Source organism: Nomascus leucogenys, chromosome 2, assembly GCF_006542625.1.
Source record: "Nomascus leucogenys isolate Asia chromosome 2, Asia_NLE_v1, whole genome shotgun sequence".
Classification (NCBI taxonomy): Eukaryota; Metazoa; Chordata; class Mammalia; order Primates; family Hylobatidae; genus Nomascus; species Nomascus leucogenys.
In genome coordinates, this window is record NC_044382.1 from 131,506,965 (window position 1) to 131,530,932 (window position 23,968).

General features: G+C 33.8%; 1 protein-coding gene across 5 annotated transcripts in view; it reads left to right on the top strand.

The window, feature by feature from the left end:
- The window catches only part of CSNK1G3 (casein kinase 1 gamma 3), a 104,673-nt gene that overhangs the window by 27,542 nt on the left and 53,163 nt on the right, over positions 1-23,968 (top strand). For all 5 annotated transcript variants that reach the window (XM_012505562.2, XM_030818369.1, XM_030818370.1 and 2 more), the window contains exons 2-4: positions 5,616-6,041; positions 13,248-13,288; positions 17,639-17,708. In XM_012505562.2, the coding sequence (XP_012361016.1) occupies positions 5,864-6,041; positions 13,248-13,288; positions 17,639-17,708 (289 nt within the window). In that variant the 5' untranslated portion in view covers positions 5,616-5,863. The remainder of the gene's footprint in view (positions 1-5,615; positions 6,042-13,247; positions 13,289-17,638; positions 17,709-23,968) is intronic.

Genomic DNA, 23,968 nt, shown 5'->3' on the forward strand with positions numbered 1-23,968 from the left:
TGATAAAATTTGCCAGTGAAATCATCTTTATGGGAATACTTTTTTTAATAGATTAAGTTTTAAAAATAGATATGGAACTTTTGATATTTTGTTTCACCTTGTGTCCCTGTGTTACACTTTTCAAGGGATTTGTCCATTTCATCTGTATTAAATTTATTGGCCTAAAGTTACTCATAGTCCTTTGTCCTTTAGTATTTGTAGGATCATTTTGATATCCCTTCTTTCATTGTTCTCATTGGTAATTTGTATATTCTGTTTTGTTCTTGATCATTTTTGCTAAGAGTTAGAAATTTTGTTGACCTTTTTCAAAGAATCAGTTTTTGTCTTTATTTTTTCTATTGTGGTGTATTTTCTGTTTTGTTGATTTTCCTCTCTGGATAGTTTCTTTGGAAATTATTGACACTTTCTTCTGCTTTATCCAGTTTGCCATTGAGTGTGTCTAGTGAAGTTTTTCATTTCAGATATGACCGTTTTTATTCGAGGGTCTCTTTTTTTTTTCTCTTTGTTTTGGTATTTTTCCGTTTATCAGCTGAGAATTCCTGTTTTTGCTCATTAAGACTATATTTTCCTATAAGTCTATATTAGTAATAACTCTGTTGAAGTACTTCCTCAACTCTTGTCTGATTTGCTCTTTTCCCTAGCTATTTTAAGAAGAAGGTCCAGATCACCGATTAAAAAGTTCTTCTCTAATATAGGCATTTAAAGCTTTTAGTTTTCTGCTAAGTATTAGAATTGCAAATTAGATTTTTTTCTAATTTCTCTTGGATTTTTTTTTTCAACTCATGAATTATTTAAATGTGTGCTTAATTTTCAAATTTTGGGACTCTTCTAGATGCTATACAGCTATCGATTTCTAATTTAATTATTTTTTATTTTTTGTTTTTTTGAGACAGTGTCTCGTTCTGTCGCCCAGGCTGCAGTGCAATGACCTGATCTTTGCTCATTGCAACCTCCGCCTCCCAGGTTCAATCGGTTTTGCTGCCTCAGCCTCCCGAGTAGCTGGGACTACAGGCATGCACCACCATGTCTGGCTAATTTTTGTATTTTTAGTAGAGATGGGGTTTAACCATGTTGGCTAGGCTGGTCTCAAACTTCTGACCTCAAGTGATAGATACCCACCTTGGCCTCCCAAAGTGCTGGAATTACAGGCATGAGCCACCAAGTCTGGTGATTTCTAATTTAATTCTATTTTGACCAAATATACTCTGTAATATTTTAGTTACTTGAGATTTAAATTATAGCACAGCATATGATCTTTCTTGGTGAGCATTGAAAGGGAATTTTATTTTGCGGTATTTTATACATGGCAGTTAGCTCAAGGTAGTTGATGGTATTATCTAGATCTGCCGTACACATACTGATATTTTGTCCTATACCTTGTTGATTACTGAAATCATGCTATTAAAAAATTTTTAAAAATGATTGCCTTTTTTCTTTTTAGTTTTTTGCCTCATTTTGCTCATTCACATTTATAGTTTTTATGTCTTTCTGTTGAATTGATATTTTTATCATTATGAAATGCACCTCTGTAAATTTGGAGATAATCCTTTGTTTTGATGTCCAGTTTGTATGATAATATTATAGCCTTGCAAGCTTCTTACATGTGCTATTTACACAGTATATCTCTTTCTATTATTTAACTTTCAGTCTATCTGTATATTTGTATTTGTTTGTTTATTTATTTTGAGACAGGGTCTCATTCTGCTGCCCAGACTGGAGTGCAGTGGCACAATCTCGGCTCACTGCAACCTCTGCCTCCCAGGTTCAAGCCATTCTCCCACCTCAGCCTCCCAAGTAGCTGGGACTACAGGTGTGCGCCACCACTCCCAGCTTATTATTTTTGTATTTTTGGTAGAGACGGGCTCTCACCATGTTTCCCAGGCTGGTTTTGAACTCCTGAGCTCAAGCGAATCACCTACCTGTGCCGCCCAAAGTGCTGGGATTACAGTTGTGAGCCACTGCTGTGTCTTTGTATTTAAAATAGTTTCTTGTAAACAGTTTGTAGTTGAGTCTTGCTTTTTTATGTAGTCTGACAATTTTTTTATTTTTGGGGGAAAATCTGGTCTATTTCATTTTATGTATGTTTTAAAGTCCACTGTCTTACTATTTGTTTTATTTTATCTTGTATGTCTTTTGTTTCTCTTCTGTTGTTTCAACCAAGTAATGTTTAGTCTTCTATTTTATTTCTTGTACTGGTTTTTTAGCTATTCCTATTGTAACTAATTTTTATTGTTTGAACTAGGTATTAAAATGTGCGTTTTAACTTATCATTGGCTACCTAGAATTAATATGGAACCACATAATTCTTCACAAACATAATATTTTCCCCATCTGTTTTCTTTTTAATTTATATATTTAACAAATAAAAGTTATATATATTTATTGTATAGAAGATGATATTTTGAAATAAGTATACATTGTGGAATAGCTAAATAGAGCTAATTAACATATGCATTACCTCACATTTTTTTGTGTGTGGTGAGAAGACTTAAAATCTTCTCTCAATAATTTTCAAGAAGGAATCTTAAAACAGTGTCCTTCCATTTACAACTCCCCCTCCTTGCCGTTTATGTTGTCATATATTTTACTTCTACCTGTTATATATGACACTAAGAAATTGTTTATGCTTTAATAGTAATTTATCTTTAAAGGAAATGAATACTCATGCATTTCCTAGTTTCAGTGCTCTTGATTTCTTCTTAAAGTTTCAAGTTTCTATCTGGTATTATGTGATTTACTTCAGCTTAAAGGACTATTTTAAAAGCATTTCTTGTTGTGCAGGTCTGCTGACAACTAATTCTCAGCTTCCCTTCATCCAAAAATGGCTTTTTTTCTCCTTGTTTTGAAGAATAATATTACTGGATGTAGAATTCCGAATTGATCAACACCTGTGGCAAAAAGAGGGGAAAAATAATTCTAGGTTGAAAGTTTTTATTCCCCCTTTCATTGCTTTGAAAATATCCTTCCATTTTCTTTTGGGCCTCCATTGTTTTTGATAAGAAGTTAGTTCCGCTGTATGTCATGTGCATTTTTTTCTCTCTCTGATTTCAAGATTTTTAAAATTTTTGGATTTTAGCAGTTTAACTGTGATATGCCTAGATTTAGTGTGTGTGTGTGTTTTACCAAATTTGGGGAGTTTTTAGCTATTATTCGATTTTTTTTCCTCCCTCTTGCTTTTTCTCCAGTTAAATAGGACTCTAACAGCCATTTACTAGTGTTAAAGTCGTGTCTTCTAATTCAAACATCGGGGTCATCTTGGGGTCCGTCTCCTGTGACAGCTTTGTTTCTTGACCATGGGTTACATTTGATGATGCTTTACATGTTTGGTAATTTTTAGTTGTGTCATGGATATTGGAAATTCAGTGTTGTTGAGAGTCTGGCTTTTTGTCTTTTTGAGACTTGAGTTTTGTTCTGGAATGCAGTTAATGTGTTCAGAGCTACTCTGAATCCTATCTAGGTTTAGTTTTAGACTTCAGTTGGGACAGTTTAGAGTAGGCCTTATGTTGGGTATGGTGCTTACTTTTAAGAGTTTTTGTGGCGTCTGAGCTGAATGCCTGGGATATTAGTGAGGTTCTTCTACGATGACTGAATAGGAACTTTAGAGTCTCTCAGTTCTGTGCAGCTTCTAGTGTCTCCATTCTTCATTTAACACTGTAGTAACTATTTTCTGCTAGGCTTTTTCTGACTATTCCCTTGTACACATGTAGCCTTCTGCCCTACTGCCACCTTACCCCACCACTCCACTGCAAAACTCCTTCATTTTTGATACTGTGTACTACAAATTCCATTTACTTCAGCAGCTGCAAATTCTGATCTGATTCTGCCTGAGCCTCACCTCCTTGTGCTGTGGTCAGGAAATTGCTCCTAGCCAGAGAGGTTGGATGAAGGTGCGACTCACCTTTTGTGTTTTTTTCTAAGGGATCACAGTCCGTACTGCCTTTTATTTGATGCTTAAAAACAGGTGCTTCATATGTTTTGTCCATCTTTCTACCTGTTTACAACAGGCAGAGATGTTCAGAATAGTTACTGTGCCATGGCTAGAAGCAGAGTAAACAGGAACTCACAGTTTCATCTGCAAATAAGAATATGGCAAATAAAACAAGAAACTTCATAAATAGATTGAGTGTTAGGACTAATTGTGGAATCCTAGTTAGGGAAAAGGAGTCAGGCTGGTGGGAGCAGGGGAGCGTAAAAAGAAAAAGCAGATAAGCTGTAAGTCTGCCTTTCTTCATAGTCCAGGACACATAGCCCTCCTGTGCAAAAAACTCACAGTCTTCCTGTGTCCAACTTATCACCAGACCCTCTGCTAATAGAAAAATGCAGGTTAGCTCACTGCAACCTTGGCATTATCAGTACTGCACATAGCCCTCTCCAGCACAAGAATGATCCTATAAAATCCCCACCAAGCCTTGATCTCTTTTCAGTCAGCTCCTTTCCTGCTCATCTGCCCATTGCTTTCTTGCAAAGTGTTTTCCTACTTTTTCTAATAAGCCTGCCTTTCTTTACCAACTGTCTTGGTAAATTCCCTTATTGCCTACACCACCGGCTCCAGTTAGTCACTACTTGTAACAGTAGTTGCATATTTGGGGAGTTGCTGAAAATTAATCAGAAAATACTGTTTGTTTCAACTCTTGTTATGGTTGCATTATATAATTAGAAAATTTCTGTAATAGGAATAAGTGTTTGATATCAATCCTTGTTTCTTCATTAGTGACTGTATTTTGAATTTATAACTTCTTTAATAGCAACGAATGAGAGCCCACTCAAATTGTTCAAACAAAAGTAGGGAAATCCTTTAAAGGTGCAGAATTACCACAGAATTAAGGTACGTTTGATCACTGCAATTCCCTGAGAATATGAATGGGGCAGACTCTTCCAAAAGCCTTGAAAAATATTTTGAGCTTTAATGTTTTTATCTGTATGTTAGAAATTTAATACCTAATTTCTGCATCTGATAAGGTTGATGCCTGTCAACATTTCACAGTCTTGTGAAATTACATTTATGTTTTTAAGGCCCAGGTTAAATGTTATATAAGAGTTAATTGTTTTCTTTGAGGGATAGGAAGAATGTTCTTGATATAGTCAGTTCTATGCTCCAATCCCATGTGTAATTATAAGGTAATATTTGAATAAATGAAAATCATATGATAATATATATTTTAAAAAGACTTTGAAAATTATTAAGTATATGAACATGGGGAATATATTTTTATTAAGGTATTTTATTTTTATAATTCATTCTCTTTCTACTTTTAAATTGAAAATCTTATGTTGACTTACTGGAATTTTTTGAGTACTTTTTGTCTGATTGAGGTAATTTTAAGTTGGGAGGTTTATATTAGTGAATGTATGTTGATTTATGAAACAGTATAATTTTGTTTCTTTTTTTAATTTTTAGGAAGTAATTGAATCCCTGATATCTTTGTTTCATATCTTTGTTATTAAGGTATATAAATAAAGGGTAGTGGTTAACTTAAAAGTATACCGTGGTTTGATTTCAATGGGCATCAATAGATAGCAGTAATTCTTGCCTAAGCTTTTGTTATGTTATCTAATTTCCCAGACATATATTTTAAAATTCTTAGTTGACTAATTTCCTTTTCTTAATATTCTAGCTCTCTATCAATATCAGCTCACATCATTGAAAAGATAATTTTGAAGACATGTTTTGCTGAAAAAGACACCAAGAAAAATTTTACGAATGGGATGAACATGCTCCAGTTAATTGACTACCTACTGCAATTTGAATGTTAACATTACCCATCTGGAACAGTTACCTAGTGATGTACCTATTTTCACAATACCCTGTTTCAGTGTGCTTGTCTTGATTAAAGAATTCAAAGTGGAGTACCGCAAACTTGATATGGAAAATAAAAAGAAAGACAAGGACAAATCAGATGATAGAATGGCACGACCTAGTGGTCGATCGGGACACAACACTCGAGGAACTGGGTCTTCATCGTCTGGAGTTTTAATGGTTGGACCTAACTTTAGAGTTGGAAAAAAAATTGGATGTGGCAATTTTGGAGAATTACGATTAGGTAAGACTATTTTGTTTATTCCATTATGTTAGAAACATTTTAAAAATTGGAAGATACTTTTTAATGAAAATGATTTAGTTATTTAATTGTTTAGTTGTTTAATGGTTGTGGTAATTTTAAAGAATACAGATGTTGGAAATTTCTTTTGTAGTTGTATTTTCATGTGTAAGAAATTCCCTAGTATAGGAATGTCTACTTTAGCCATCCAGAGATTGACTATCCAGATTATGAGAAAACAAACAATTAAATTAAAATAGCCCAATAGGCTGAAATAGCTGCCGGTAAAGCCTTTGCAGTGTTCTTTAGGAATGATATTTAGGCTACTTTTTCAGATTCAAAAATGTTTAGTAATTGATAACTTTTGGGGCATGGGTATGGCTTAAAGTCAAGTTAATATACTGAAACTGCATACAATTAATGAAATTTACATCATTGTAATTTAATTTTTTCCTTTTACCCTTCCTTCTGCCCCAAGTATGTTTGGGGTGGGGCTCAGGAGTCTATATTCTTAACAGGGAGCTCAGAGTATTGATTCAGGTTATTATAATTAGGCAAGTTTGGGAAACACTGGTCTAATTAAGCTTCCTAACTCTATATTCAAGGCAATTGGAACTCAGTGAGGGAACGTTAATTGTCAGATGTTCACAATAATTGAATGACAAGCTCAGGATCAAAATCTAGGTCTTTTAACTTGCCATACAGTTATGGGGTGGTATGGTTATAATGGTTGTATAGAAGTCAGTATTCAGGCACCAGGAGGGCTCTGGTCAGTGGACCACCAAAAGTGAACTTTAGAGGTAAAAAGAAAATTTGACTTCTCAATTTCTTTTAGATTCAATTCTGCTGCTAGAAATAAATCCAATTTTATGTTTATCTATTCAACTACTTCTCCTTTTCATCTTGTGAAGTACCCTAATTTGTAGTGACTCCTTCATCTTACTAGTTTTGGAAAGTTGATACACAGTAAATATTTGAATGAAGCAAGCCAATAAAAGGCAATAATATAGTTTATACATACTTGTTACATGATGTGGCTGGCAGACTCACATTTAGTAGAGACTCAAATATTTGAAAGGGTGAATGTTTTATGTTTTATTATTTGAAGGGTATTGAATTAGATACTTTGAAATTCTTAAATTGTTTCAGACTTTGGAGTTAGAGAAAACATTACTTACGTGTTTATAATCTGTTATTATTGTGTATAATTCTCAGCAACATCCATCCAGTACTTATTACATATTTATCATGTACCAGGCATGATTAGACATTGATAATATGCTGGAAAAATATAAAATATAGTGCCTATGGAACAGATAAGTCATTTAACCTCTCAGGGCCTTATGTTTTTCTTTATATCAGGATTATTTCCACTTCCTAGGTTATTGTGAGGATTAAATTTAGATGATACTGTAAAAAGAACAACACTATACTTGCATATACTTTGGCCATTTTTATTCAGAATCCGATTCATATAATTTATTTCAAAATAACTACACACACACAGATACATATGTATTTGTGTGAATACACACACATATATACACACACGGCACATGTATATAGGTATGTATGTGTGTGTGTGTGTATTCACACAAAGCTAGTTGACCATTTTAACAAGGGCAATATGAGAAATATGAGAAACTGTATATACCATATACTGAAGCTATATATGTCATACACTGAAAAAGAGGTAAAACACCCCTTTCTTTTGTAGTCTGTGAATAAGCAGGAATAGGAGTATGGTAGCTTCTTAGTATATCTGTCTGTCTGTTCTATCTAATTTGTGTATGGGTCTTTGATGTGTGTGTATATATATCTGTGTATATTTATTTAAATTTATTTAAATGTATTATCTCTATATTATATGTATACTTATGATATGTATGTGTAGAGCTAATTTAATCATTTATTGTTCCTTTTTCGTAGACTTCTAAAAGGATATTTTACTGCTTTTTCAAAAAGCCTCAGATGGTTTCTTTGTTAAGAAAATATTATTATGAGCATTAATCTTTCTATACTGGATAAACACTAATGTTAAAAGCTGGCTTATATTCTTAAAGTACTTTCTTTAAAATGTCATTAATAGATACATCTTGAACATTTGATTACTGGTACTGAAATTTTATATGGTTATTGGGTAAGAAAGTATTGGGTAAGAAAGACTATAAGGTATACATGTTATAGGTAAGTGATTTTCAATAAAGGTGCTGTTGGTATTTTGGGCTGGGCAGTTCTTTTTTGGGGTAGAAGACTGTCCCAGACATTGCAGGGCATTTAAAACTTCAGACTTGTGGTGCTTGGCATGGTGGCTCACATCTATCATCCCAGAACTTTGGGAGACCAAGGCAGGAGGGTGACTTGAGGCCAGGAGTTTAAGACCAGCCTCTGCAACATAGTGAGAGCCTATCTCTACAGAAAATTTAAAAATTAGCCGGGTGTGATGGTGTGTGCCTATAGTCCTAGTTATTCAGGAGCCTGAGGCAGAAGGATCACTTGAGCTGAGGAGTTTAAGGTTGCAGTGAGCTATGATGGTGCCACTGCATTCTAGCCTGGGTGACAGAGTGAGACTCTGTCTCAAAAAAAAAAAAAAAAAAATGGCCATGAGTTTAAAAAAAAAGGTAAACATTTAAAATAATAATTTTAAATTGTATTTATTTATTTGCTTTCAAATTTAAACACATGCGTTTAGCATTTTTATCTGGATTCTGTTTTTTGTTTAAAATGGTCAGGTGTGGTGGGGCATGCCTGTAGTTCCACTTACTGGAGTGGAGTGGCTGAGTTAGAAGGATAGCTTGATTCTAAGAGGTTGAGTCTAGCCTGGACAATATAGTGAGATACTGTCTGTAAAAACAAAATAATAATAATAAGGAAGGTGAATTGATGTGCAAATGCTCCTTAACTTAAGATGGATTTACATCCTGATAAACCCATCTTAAGTTGAAATGTCATAAGTTGAAAATGGGCATTTTATAGACATAATGACATTGGAAACCCCAAAACACAATATCCAGAAAATGCTGGCAATGCAGTACGCTGTACAATATTGGTTGTTTACTCTCATGATTGTGTGGCTGACTGAGAGCGGCAGCTCACTGCACCTGCCTAGCATAGAGAGATAGTATCATACTTCATATTGCTAGTCCAGGAAAATTCAAAGTATGGTTTCTATTGAATGCATGTTGTTTTTGCATCATTATATAAAGTTGAAATATCTCAAATTGAACCATCATAGTTGAGAACCATCTGTGTTTGTAGTTTTATATGTTGGTAGTAAGGTTTGCATTCTGCCATTGATAGATGTATTTCTAGTTTAGGCAGTCAAACTCCTAGGAATGTTTTTGACAGGCACTGAATAAGACCAAACATAGCTAGCTAAAATGTAGGGTTGTATTATGTATGTATTTTTATTTTTCTGTATATTATGATGTTTTGACATCTTAAAAAACCTTTCTGGCTGGGAAGAGATTGCCCCTCCAGAGGTTAGCCAATTCTTAGAATTAGCCAAAAACTCAGCTGGGAGCATGCCTATGATATGTGCACTAACCAATCCACACCCCTTTTCTATCTGGCCCATACACCCAGGAGGCAATATTCCTCTACCTTATCTTCCCCAGGGCCAGGTACCTGGAAGCTAGAGACCCATTCTTATAGCCCAAAAGTCACTGGAATTATTCAAACTAAGTAATCCTTTACCATTTACCCTGCCCTGCCTTGCCTTTCCCTGGGAAACCCCAGTAAATGCTTTAGCCTAGGCACTCTGCTTGCTCTTGTTTTTCTGCCACCTAACCAAATCCTAGTGTTTCCCCTGTGACCCTGTGTGGCATGCGATGTGACTTCCTGTCCAGAATTTGTAGGTATAATAACCTTTGTTTTCATGAGGGACTTTCCTTTGTACTCTGTGGCCACATCTGTCTATCATATAAAAGAGCACAGAAGAGAATATTATGTATTGCTTTATGAATAACCATACCTGAAATAAGATATTGTAACTTTTGACATAATTAAGTATGCCACAGGAGCTTCCATAACATCTCTTATTTTTGTTTTTTCTTTTCTTATTCCTGCATAGCTAATAGCTCCTTATTTTATCGTTTATATTTGATAGTTGCTTTGTTGAAAATTCTGCAGGCCTTATAGTATATGTATCAAATGAATATGTGATTTGGATGGGTTCATCATTTTCATGTTTATTGATTTTTCTACTCTTTCTAACTGAAGCTATTATAAAACTTACCTGAAAAATGTAATAACTAAGGAATAGACTGTAAGATGGTAACAAAAAATTCCAATATATAGTGGTTTCAAGTGAATGGTATATTTTCATTTCACATGACACAGACCAGAGGGAGAAACCCGAAGGCTGTCAGGGTACCTCTGCATCCTTAATATGTGACTTCAGTCTCTGTGCGCAAGGTAATTGCTTTAGCTGTTTCCATCTCCCAGCCAGCAAGAATAAAGAAAAAAAGGGGCAGGAGCGTATACATTCCTTTCTGGAAGTAAGGAGAAACATACTTACTGTCTACTGACATTCAGAACTTAAGTCACACGGCTACACTAGCTAAAAGAGAGGCGGGCAATGTAGTCTTTAGCTGGGCAGCCGTTTTCAAGCTTGGGCATTCTGTAGGGGGAGAATGGCTATTGGTGGGTAAATAGTTGTTTCTGCTGTAAACATATATATGTAGTTTTTGAAGAACATAGTTTTTGATAATTATCACTCCAAAGCCACAAAATTGGTAAAACTTATTTTCAAGTTTAATATGGCACAGTGCTTTGCTGGAAATGTCTTTTAAAATTGGATTAAAACATCACTTAACCAGCACCAGTTTACTTGGATTTTTCTTTTAATGGGATTCTCACTACATGCACATTCTCTCCCTTTCAATCACACCATACATAAACACATACTTTGTGCATCATTTGTTTGTTTATATTTATAACAAATACTGATTAAAAGTGAGGCTGTGGCTATGCTAGGTGACAAAAATGCACTTATGTTATTGTTTAATCTTTGTTCATAATTGTGACTTCAAGTTTCAGCAAAATCTCTAGTATTCAAAAAAAGATGATCCTTTTAGGATTTAGTGCCTTCTGCTGTGACCTCAAAGGTATGAAAGCCAACAAAAATAGTACTTTTAGAGGCATTTGGTGTATTTTGATTCTTTGAGATCTGTAGTTAACCTAACTTCTTGTCCTGTGAAGTTTTTTCCTTGTGTACTTGTGAATAAACATCATATACAAAATAGTTATGAAAAGATGATAATATGTTTGGGAAATACAAATTCTGTCTTGGAACTCAAAATCAGAATTGTCTTTTGTTAATATTCTTTGACATTAAATTCTTCATTGTGAATATCATTAAGTTATTTACTGCCAAGTTTACTAGAGGAAGCCTAACTTTTCATAAGTAATGCATTTTTGAAAATGTATATGAAGGCACATCTAAATGTTGAACTAATTGACTAAAAATATGAAATATTCTGTAATTTTAAAAAATATGTATATAGGTTCAATGAGTATATGAATAGAGCTTAAAGTTGACCACTTTTGGAACTTCTGTTGAGTTCCATCCTTTTTGCCAACTGTATTGAGTTTATGACACTTATGTTACTTAGCGTTAATATGAATACTTCTTTTTTTGGCCTTTATTTTCTCTCAATTTTGTACAATAAGGACAAAATTCAGAAAAGTATTATAATATTTGTATAAATAAACACTACTGTACAAAGGTGGCAACACAACTGAAGCTGAAATTTTGCCTAGAAGTTTTGCTACTGTTCATCAGCTGCTGTATGGAAGGAGGTTCAGGCTATTATGTTGGAAAATCACATGTGTCATAGTTGTTGATTGCTTCTTCTGTGTTCAGTAGCCAGTGTGACCAGGGCCAGTTACTCTCACTGTTAAAAAAGAAACCCAAAAAACTATCATTGTTCTATTTTCCTCACTATGAAAGTAATACATACAAATTGAAAAAATACTGGAAATTCAGAAATCATGTTGTACTGTTTCATTCTTTTTAGTGTACTTACACATTAATCAAATTATCTTCATATACTTAGTGCTTCCAAAATTCTCTTTAGTACTCTACTTTGACTGCAGGTGCTGACCAATTGGAATTTTCTATATTATTTTTGATTTGCAGGGCTAAAGATTACTGTAATTCATTTGAATTCTTTACAAGTTAGTGATATTAAATGTCTATTTTAAATATTTTATGTAATCAAATCTGTATAAAACGTTATGATCCTAATTTTTTTTTTTTTTGATGGAGTCTCACACTGTTGCCTATGCTGGAGTGCAGTGGTGTGATCTCGGCTCACTGCAACCTCTGCCTCCTGGGTTCAAGTGAATTCTCCTGCCTCAGCCTCCTGAGTAGCTGGGATTACAGGCGTGCGCCACTATGCCTGTCTAATTTTTGTATTTTTAGTGGAGACAGGATTTCACCATGTTGGTCAATCTGGTCTTGAACTCCTGACTTCATGATCCACCTGCCTCAGCCTCCCAAAGTGTTGGGATTACAGGCGTGAGCCACTGCACCCGGCCACGATCTTCTTATGCTCAGAATATCCTTAGTATATGGATGTGATAAATATTCTTTTTTGTTTTTAGCTTATATTTAACTCTTAAGATATTTGGAATTAATTTTGTTGTAAGGTGAGGTGCCAGTAACTACTTTTCTCCTCAAAGTGGTTAGTTTATCACAGCTAATTATTGAATGCTTTTAAATTTTATTTCAGATATTTTAAGTTTATTTAATATACTTACTGGATTAAATATGAGTCCTAGTAAGATTACATCTCATAATAATGATGAATTTAAAATGAAATGGTGGTTGGAAGAGGAATTTGGTATTCTTATTCTTATATAGGAGTTCTGGTTTTGAAATTTTTTAAGCATGCATTTGACTATTGATTACTTTTAAATTGTATACAATATTCCAACAAAGTCAGAATCTTTCCATTTTTATAAGTGGGCTACTAGTATCTGTAGTGTCTATCACTTTCTACTCTGAATCTAGGTGAAATACTAAGTATATCATTGAGTTGATAATAAGTTTAAATATTTCCTTGTTAAGTTTTTTTGCCAAATAGAAGCAAAAACCTATGCTTTAGTTAAATGTATTATGTGCTTTTTTTCAGAGTACAGTTTTATATAATGTATCTTTAAAATCAATTACTGGCAGAATCTGATTTTTTTTTCTTTTTCAAGGGAAAAATTTGTACACAAATGAATATGTGGCAATTAAGTTGGTAAGTTCCTGTTTCTTAATTTTTCTTAATGATTTCTTTGTTACTTTTTAAGTTATTAACTTACATATTTTAATTATTTTTTGTTTTCATGTCATTTGTAATTTGGATGTTTATTTGACAGTTATATGCATAGCTAATCTTTTGTTGTTAAGCTCCTAACATCATCCTGCTCTTAAAGTATATGGTAATGTGTAGGACATTCATGTTTGTCTGTGCCACAAAAACTCAATCCCTTTACTTTGGCAGCATTATAGAACTGGATCTTGGCCCTATTTTTAATTTAAAGAAGGATTTTTAATTGGATAAAAATTAACAAGATTTTGCCTTCTGATTCAAACATTTTGATAAAACAAAAGTGTTCTTAGTATTCAGGATTATATTCTTTGAAAACATACTTCCAGGTAGCTTCTGAAATTTCTTTTTAAATTGTTACTTCATATATATGGCAAAGCTGGCTATTGCTTGACTTTCAGGGATCCAGAAATGCTTGATGTGGTAGGTGATAGATAACAGGGAGAGCAAACTCCCGTGGAATTATTCTGAAGTTTTCAGTGTGCCCAGTATGACAGCTGCAAAGCAGAGAGATCTCTTTGGAAAAATTGGGATCTAGGAATTGTTTTTGTAAGACATACTTTTCCTGGTACAACTTTTCTGTCTGGTTTGCCAGCCAGGTTTCCCTGTTTCATTCATTAAGTGGTGATCCTTAGGTCCTATTATTTATAGATTTGGAACTTGTTCATACCATTGATGCCTTACTAAACATTTATTATGTCATCTTTCAGCCTTCTTATATATACATACACACATATGTATGTGTATGAGGTTTAGCATGGCTTGGTTTTCTCTGCCTTTCTCAACCTTGTCTCTGTCAATATAACCTCTGTTATTAGGGTAATGTGAAATGAATATATAAAAGAGAGACTGTTAGGAGAAGAGGCAAATGGGAGGAAATAGAAAAACTCCACTATTTAATTTTTAAGTATCTTTTGAGTATAGACCAAGTTTTAGTGTAACAAATGTTTATTTTTAGTTGAAATAAAGATGTAGAGTAAGGTTGCAGTGCCACGAAGAGAGATTGGTTGGCTGACGTGTGGCTTTAGACTGGGTTTTACCTAGATGAGTCCATCTTAGTATTAAGATCTGGTCCTTGCCTTATGAAACGAAATCTCACCAGTTGTCAGCGTTTCTTAGAGATGGATTCACAGTAATCAATTCACACTATCAAGCTCTCAGATTCAGGAAAGAGTGAATTTCTAACTAATAATGAGGTATTTTACAGGTCTAGAAAGCCCAAGTTTCTTTCTATAGGCTGATGTACATAGAAAGCCAAGTTAAAACCACAAGGTCTCCTCGTGAGCATGAGATCAGAAAGAGGTTGGTGAATATTAATCACAGTGGGGAGGCCTACTGTGGGATCTGCCTGCCTCGGCCTCCCAAAGTGCTGGGATTACAGGCGTGAGCCACTGCGCCCGGCCTGGATGTTGTTTGAACAGGCATTGCTGACTTTCATTTCTTTGAAATTCTTCCTTTTCTCGTGTTGTAGGCCAGTGATGCTGAACCTACAACAATCCTTGTGGTGTGCAAGGATAAAAGTGTGGCAGTGTTTACAGTCTGTGCTATTGATACAACAGCCTGTAGTGGGCAACTCTACTCATGGGAGCATGCTTTGTATGTGAATGATAGTTGTCTGATATGTTAAGGCAGATAAACCATTGTGTCAAAGCAGAAACCCCTGCTCTAGGCTGACCTTTCCTTGTCTGTTTCATTCATTAAGTGGTGATCCTTAGGTCCTGTTATTTATAGATTTGGAACTTGTTCATACCATTGATGCCTTATTAAACATTTATTATGTCATCTTTCAGCCTTCTTATATACATACACATATATCAGTTTTTTAAGTTTATTTTTGTGCTGTATCTCTGTCCTCTTAACTAGTTTTCTCCCCTTTTTTGGGGGAAACATTCTTCCTCCTCTCTGCTTTCTCTTTCTTTAAAGCACAATGATCAGCATTACATGTAATAATTATGGTTATTCATTGTTCTTTGGGGGAACTAGGAATATTTTTGGATCTATGTCTCTAGTATTTTGAGGTTGTAGAGTGGTATCTAGTCACGTTCACCTCAAGTTCATCCAAAATATTGGAAGGACAGAAAACTTTTCACATATATTGTTGAACGATAGTTCATGATTTCCTTATATGTTTTTTCATTTGTATCTGTTATATCTGTTTGTGCCAGATAACATGATTTTGTTTAAACCTGCCATAAAAGTAATCACTTGAAAATCTTATGTCTGTATACCTCAGTGTTATCTGGCTTTTATACTTTGCTTGGTGCAAATAAAGGCGTTATTTGATAACCTGAGTTCAGAGAGCAGATTTCTGTGACTGCTTTCAGCTCTGTTATCTCTTACAAAGATTTTTTACATTTATCTAATATTGCCCTAGTTCAGATCAACAGTTTGTTTCAGGATAATTTGTTAATATTACCTTAGCTACCATACTTATTCTTGTTCTACATGAATAATGAAAATGTCATCCTGGGGAAGGTGACTTTTATTATATAGTGTTAAAATTTTACTGCTTAAGTACTGGAATCTAGTTGAAATGACTCAACTAAGTCAGATTTGGGTCTGTATTTTTATCCTAAGGGGCAGTAGTGATTGAATAAGTTATGTATTTAATTTCATTTGTGATTGTGTACGTGGACATCTTTTTATTGCATCTTAAGGTTATGTACTTCTAGGTAGTTAACTGAAGAATTATAGGTAATATAGTGCTATATGTATAGAAGGCACTGTTTTAAGTACTTTATATATAAGAAAGGTTAAGTTTTAACCCAATTTTACAGATGAGGGAACTGGAAAGTACAGAAAAGTTAAGTAACTTGCTGAAAGTCACACAGGTAGAAGTAGAGGATTTAGGATTCAAACCTAGTACAATTTAGTTTCAGTGTCTGTGCTCTTAACTACTGTACTATCCTGCCTCTCAAGAACTAAGCTGATTGTTTTCTCCTGTAATAAAATTTATAAGTTTTGCAGTGGGATTTTAATATTGCTTATGTGAATTCTTTTGTTGTTGGTCATAGTTTCATTATGATGTGTTGGTGTAAAATTCTTTTTAGTTATCCAGTTTGGGATTCACATTCCTCTTGAATTGGTGGTTTGTTAACCTTATCAGTTCTGGAATATTCATAGCAATAATTTATCCAGTTATTACCTCTGCTCACTTTTCTGTCTCCTTTCCTCCTGATACTATTATCAAATCCATACTAAACCTTCTCACTGGATTGTCCAGGTCTCTGATCTTCTCTTCTGTTTTCTAATTTTTCTTCCCTTATGATGCATTCTATATAGTTTTTCTGTCTGCCTTACAGTTTCCAAATTCTCTCTTCTGTTATGTTAATCTGCTGGCAAAATGAGTTTTAAAGTTAGTTATTGTATTCTCTTATTTTTCAAAGTTCTATTGATTCTTTTTGAAATTTTCTGCTACCTTGTTATACTTTTCTGTTGGTTCTTTTTAAAATTTCCTGTTACCCTGTTATAGTTTTCTACTTCTTGTATTTTCATAATTAATATTATTTCTGTCTAAAACTCATGTTTCCTCTGTACATGTTTGTATATGTGTGTGTGTGTGTGTGTGTGTGTGTGGTGTGTATATGAATCTCAAAAACATTTATGTCAAATGATAAAAGCTGGACACAACAGAAAGCATATACTGTATAATTTCATTTAGGTGAAATCCAGCAACAGGCAAAACTAATCCAAAGGTGACAGAAGTAAAAAAGGGATGATGGAAATGTTGTATAGATTGGTGTGGTGGTTATAGGGATATATGGAGTTAATATGGATTTAACGCTTATGAACTGTGTGTTTTATTGCATATGAGTTATACCTTAGTGAACAAAAATTAAGACATTGTTGCTACTATCAAAATTTTCAAATTACCATCTTTGTTCTTTCTTACTCTCCTATGACAACTTTAATCTAGAACCTTTATGTAAGAAACATACAGTTCAGAGGTGATTTTGGAGAACAGGAGAAATAGCATAAGAGCCATCATTTCTCTAGTGATGAATGTTCAGAACATATTTTTCTCAGGGTCAAAGAGTCAAACTTAAGGGATTTTTCTACTGCCTGATCTAATGGCTACTTACTTTATGTACATTTATAGCATCATTTTATTTTACATTGAACAGAAAGTTGATTTTTATATGAATCTAATCTTAGACAAAGATGCCTAGTAGACTATTACATAATATAGGCATTGACACCAAAATTTATAACATTCATGTTGGGACCTAGTGCTCTTTTAATAACTTAAATGTCTTTTTTTGTTTGTTTTTCAATTAGGAGCCCATGAAATCAAGAGCACCACAGCTACATTTGGAATACAGATTCTATAAGCAGTTAGGATCTGGAGGTAAAGTCTTATATTAATTTTTAAATTTGAAATAAAGTGGATTGTCGTGACTTTTTAGTTTCAAGGAATGGTATTTTAGGTTTGGTTAAGGAAATCACTTTACAAGGCTATGTTTACTGTACATTTTCTTACTATGGTCTTAGGATCCCTTTTTTATTTTATGACGTATTTGGAGCTTTTTATGTTTATGCTGATATGAGTAGAGAACATTGTGAAAAAATTTAATTTGCGAATATAAAATGCATACTTTTTCCATATTCTTTTTTTTTTTTTTTTGGCGGCACTATTATAGCTGTTGAAGTGACTTATAATATAGTGGTAGGCTGAAAAATGGCCACATAGAAGATATCTGTATCATAATCCCTAGAACCTCTACATGTTACTGTATGACAAAGACTTTGCAGGTATGATAAATTAAGGATTTTGAGATGGAGAGATTATTCTGGATTATCTGGTGGGCATTAAATGCAATCACAAGTGTCTTCATAAGAGAGAGGCAGAGGGACATTTACACACACAGAAAAGGAGTAGGCATTGTGACTGTGGAGCAGAGCAGCCATAAGAACCTGGAAGAGGCTTCTGGTACTTTCGCCTAGAGTCTCTAGAGGGAGTGTGGCCTTGCGAAGACCTTGATTTAGCCCAATGAAACTGATTTCAGACTCTTACCTCCATAACTGTGAAAAAATAAATTTCTGTTGTTTTAAGCCGCCAGATTTGTAGTAATTTGTTACAGCAGCCCTCAGCAACTAATATGGGTATGTTTTCAGATAAACTCTAAATTTAAGTGAGATTATTTCATGCCACTAGAGAAAATTCATGGAAAAAATTTGTATTGTATGTTACATTTCCTTTATGTTAAAAGATTCTCATAGCACTTTTCTGTATACTTCTATTCAATTAATTGTAAGGATTTTACTTGTATAGCTTCTTGTATAATACAGGTAGAGGAATTTTGTTTCTCCAGATTTAATAAAATGGAATTTCTTCGTGTATCTTTTTGTAAGCATGTTTGCGTTCTAGTGGGTAGAGCTGTCCGTTTCATACTGATATCAGTTTTACATTCTGTTTTTTCTAAGAGTACACTTTGCAAATGAGTAGTCATTATAGGGGCAATAAGTTTTAAATTTTGTAGTAATGTGTTCATCACTACAGACTTCTTATAATACATGTTTAAGTCTGATACAGGCCTCAGGGAGTTATCAAAATTATCACTGACAACTGGGATTTAAAGGCTATTGGGATAAAATGAATTATATGTGAAACTATACATATTAGTTAAGACTAGCAAATAAGAAGTTAAGTGGGTATAAAACAAATCTATTGACTCATGTACTTGGAAATTCAAGGAAATGACTTGATATATAAGACATTGCTCTATCCAGTGCTTCAAATACTGTCATCAACATGTCAAGTCTCTATGATATGCCTTATGAGTATGTGTAAGCTTCACTCTCTAGTTGGCTCTTCTTAAGAGATGCTGGAGGTTGCCACCAATAACCTAGGCTTAGCAATTATGAAAGCATGTCTTCCCTAAAAATTTCAGCAAAAGTTGTAGGACTAAATCTTACTGCCTTATGTCATGCTTATCTATGATTTAATTACTGTGAATTTGATTGCCTCAAGTTAGATCAAATACTTATCCAAACTTTAGGGACTGAGAATGGGGGAGGTGATTGCCTATTGGGAAATCGAGGTGTTATATAAGGGGGATTGGGTGCCATGGTGATTAAAAAAAACAGATCTGTCTAGTACAGTAATAAAACTGTCATTCGGAAGAATAGGATTGAGTGGTTTAGTTAGATAGAAATTAGTAAGTCAGTTTAGAGTTTAGCAAGTCATTGAATTGAGTAACAAAGATGTACTTTTATTATTTTAACATTTTTCTGTTTTATATTTAAAAACTATGTCAGAGATAGTAAGAATAAAAATGAAACATCTTTTAGGACTTGAATGCCATAGGACTGCAGTGTTACACAACTGCAGGGACCACCATTTACAGGGTAGTCTGTTTACTAAGGGTGCTATGTTCCTCTCTGCTCTATGGGTGTCATTTACGTAGATTGAAATACAAATGGTCTTACTGAAGGTGTCCATCATGTTGGCTCTGAGCTCTGACACGTGTGTATATTTTTTAGTATTTTGTACGAGTCGTGAATTTGGGCATATTTTTTGTGTTTTTTTTTTTTTTTTTGTCATTTGTGAATTTTGTGAAAGCATTTTTAAGTACCTTTGTGAGCTTTGTAGAAAAATGAGTGCTTAATTGTTTTGGAAGAACTGATGACTTTTAAACAGTTTGATTTTGGAATTCATATCTGAAAAGATTATATTTTCAGACTGCTCTTAATTATAAATGGGCTATTTAGAGTAACTCAACCTATAATTTTCCTATGGTATGCTGAATTTCATTTATATAGCAATTTGCTTGTTAATATTCTCTTTAGATATATTTAAGTAATATCCAGCATATATAAAGAACTTCTAAAACTCACCAACAAAAATACACAACCCAATTGAAAAATGGGCAAAGGGCTTGAGTAGACAAATCTCCAAAGATATACAAATGGCTGATGAAAAACATAAAAAAATGCTCAACGCCACTAATCATTAGGGAAATGCAGCTGGAAACCATGAGATACCACTTCATACCCCTCAATATGGCTGTAACAAAACAAAACAATACACAGAAAGCAAGTGTTAGTATGGATATGGAGAAATTGGAATCCTTGTGCATTGGTGTAAAAATTTTAAAAAGCCACTGTGGAAAATTGTATGTTGATTCTTCAAAAAAATTAAACATAGAACTACCATTTGATCTAGCAATTCCACTTCTGGATATATACATAAAATAATTGAGAGAATGGACTTCAACAGGTAATTGTACACTCATGTTCATAGAAGTATCGTTTACACTAGCCAAAAGGTGGAAGCAACCCAAGTATACATTGACAGAAAAATGGATAAAAATGTGGTATATACATAAGGTGGAATATTATCCAGCTTTAAAAAGGAAGGCTGGGTGTGGTGGCTCATGCCTATAATCCCAGCACTGAGACCTGTGGTCTCAGCTACTTGGGAGGCTGAGGTGGGAGCATCACTTGAGCCCAGGAGGTCAAGGCTGCAATGAGCTTTGATCATGCCACTGTACTAAAAAAAGGAAAAGTCTGCAAAGTGAAATAAGGTGGTCACAAAAGGACAAATAAATTGCACTTACATGAGGCTAGAATAGTCAGATTCATAGAGGCAGAAGGTAGAATGGTGTTTTCTGGGGGCTTGGGGAGAGGGCAGAAATGGGGTTATTGTTCATTGGGTAAGAGTTTCAGTATGGGATGATGAACAAATTTTGAGGGATGGTGGGGATGGTTGTACAATAATGTAAATGTACTTAATGCCACTGAACTGTACACTTAAAGATGGTTTAAATGACAAATTCTATGTGTATTTTACCACAAATAAATTGGAAAATAGATTTATTTAGAATTATTTAGTGGGGTATCTGTGAAAAAATATACAATTTGGTTTTGCCTGTTTGGGTTTTGATCCTCCTGTAAATCCGTGTTTCTTTCCTTCTCTTTATGTAGCTTCTCTGACAATATCCCTCTTTACATTACATTATTTAGCTTTGCATAGGATTAGACTGTTGTTTTATACCATTATCACTCTCTGTGATAGCAAAAATTTAATGTATTGAGTAGTCTTGTTTTGTCACATCTACTCAGTATTCATTGAGTCAAACGAAGACCTGGATTTGGGAGTCATCAGCACATAGATGGTTTTTAAAGCTAAAGAAATGGATGAGATCTCCCTGAGGAGAGTATAGAGGTTGACAAGAAAAGAATAGCAAGAACAAAGCTGTGTGGGTTACTCCATTGGATATAAATAGATTTGACTCTTAATAACAAAAGTTGTGACAGCAGTAGCTTAAACAAGTAAAGGGATGTAATGTGAGACAAGTGAGTTCAGAGGTGGGCAATTGTAGGGTTGGTACAGCTGCTCAAAAGTAAGGAACCAGGCTCCTAACCTTAGTGTGTGGCTTCATCCTGCAATCCTGGATTTTTTGTAACAGGAGGGAAGGTGGAAGAAATGAAATTACTATTTGTGTAAAGACAACTTCCAGTTCTTTATCTCCAGCTTCCAGTCTTAAAGTCTAGCTGTATATGAATATCCCTACTGAAATTAGAAATTCATATAGCTGGAATTGAGTTCCCTACCTTCTTTTCCCCTTATTTTCTCAACAGTTTCTCTCTCTCTTAAAAGACCTTCCTGCTTGGTCTTTTGGATTACTTAGTTCCATTAGTTCCACATCTATTTAAGCTAAAATGTTAGCCTCCTCTGATTTTGGCGTATTGGTATAGTAAAAAAGTTGTCAATTTTGTCTCCTAAAATCTCTCTTGACTTCATTCTCTTCCAGTCCCCATTGTTACTTTTCTTCGAATTGGGCTTCCTTTTGAATATCTCAACCCACTTTTTACCTCTACCTGCACATAGGGGCACATCATTTAGTATAAAGTCCAAATTTCTTTCTCTTTCTACTGACCTACTTTTTAGTTGCACTACCCTTACTATTCCTTGAGTAGATCTTACTATTTTCACATGTCTGTATTCTTTCTGGAATATCTTCCTTTTCTAATGAATTCTATTTTTCTTTAAGCCCCAGCTAAATGTCATCTGCTTAGCAATGCATTTTCTGACATCTTTTCCTCTCCAGAAAAGCTGCTTATTTGATCTGATATTATTTTGAATATGAGAACCTTTGAAACCTTTATTTTTCTTTTATCGTATGGTAATTATTATTTGTCTATGTCTGTCTTCTCCACTGAATTTTGAACTCTTTGAGGGCAGTGATAATGATATGTTCATCTTTTTCTTCTTAGTAGCAGAATGATTGGCACTTGTAGGTTCTTGGTAAATGGTTGAAAGAATAAATTCTTAAATAAAAATAATAGACTGTTTTCTTTCATTAGATGTGAAGTTGGGATGTATAATCTTCAAATTTCCTGTATTTTCTAACTTCTGTGATCCTGTGACTAAAGTTTGATATTTTAATATTACACAGAATTGTTGTATTATTAATTTTGAGTTTATTTCTGGACAAATAATACAATTTCAAATTTTTAAATTCTAAAAATTAATTTCATTTGTATTATCCTGTGATTAGGTAAATTTACTTTCTCATTTTGGACAACTAGAGATCAAAGGAAAAAAATTATTGGTGAGAATTTTTTAATTAATGGAAGTGGTAACCAAGGAGATATGCAGAAAGTTTTATATTAAAACTTACTGAACTATACAACTCAGCCATCTAAAATTAGTCACTTTCTTGAGAAGGGTGGGCTTTAATTATTAGAATTAACTCAGTTTCTTCATTTACTTGAAAATAAGTATGTTTGAATTGTTGATATTTCATGAAAATGCATAGAACATATTTGAAATTTATGGGAAAATTGTTTTTGAAGATCTGTGATTCTCAGTAACACTTCTTAATTTTTTTTGACATTAGTTTAAATAGGCTACATTAGGAGAAACTGCAATTAATACATTCCTTGGAACATCTTGATTAGCTGATATTTTTAATCATAGGAAATAAAATAACCTTTTTTTCTGTCATAAATTACTACTTATCAGAGGAAGTAAATGATCTTTTTCTCTGTCATAAATTATTCTTGGCAAATCTCTAGCTATAGAAATGATATTAAAAATACTGTTTGACACCATTCATATGTTAAATCATCATTTCTCGAGTGGCTTGACTTTTTGAGATTCCTTGGACTATGTAGTTCTAAGCAATAATTTGATGGTAGCCACAGGTGCTGTTACTAAAATTATAACTCTTTATAATGTTGCCTTTTAAAAGGTGTTTGAAAAGCCCCCTCTTTCTTCTTTATGCTGATCCTTCTGCCTTCTTGATTTGTGCCTTGTTAAAAAGTCTGGATTTATGTGCTCCCTAGATTTTTTTACTCTGATTTATCGATGCCTACATTTTCACTTTATTTTTAAGACGATTTAGTTCCATCTGCTGGTTAAATGAATGTTGGTGATTTTGTAATGTACGGAAATTTTGTTGTACTGTTCACTTATGAGAAGTATTATGGGTAATAGTATAAACTTTGTTAAAAGTTGTGGTTATAAACCATTCAGTAGTATCTAAAACTGATTTAATTCACAGTTACCAGATCAAGTTTCTCAGACCATGTTTTAGGTAAGACGTTCAAAAAATTCTGCTCTATGTATATTATAAGCTGTTGTTTGATAAAATTGAAAGG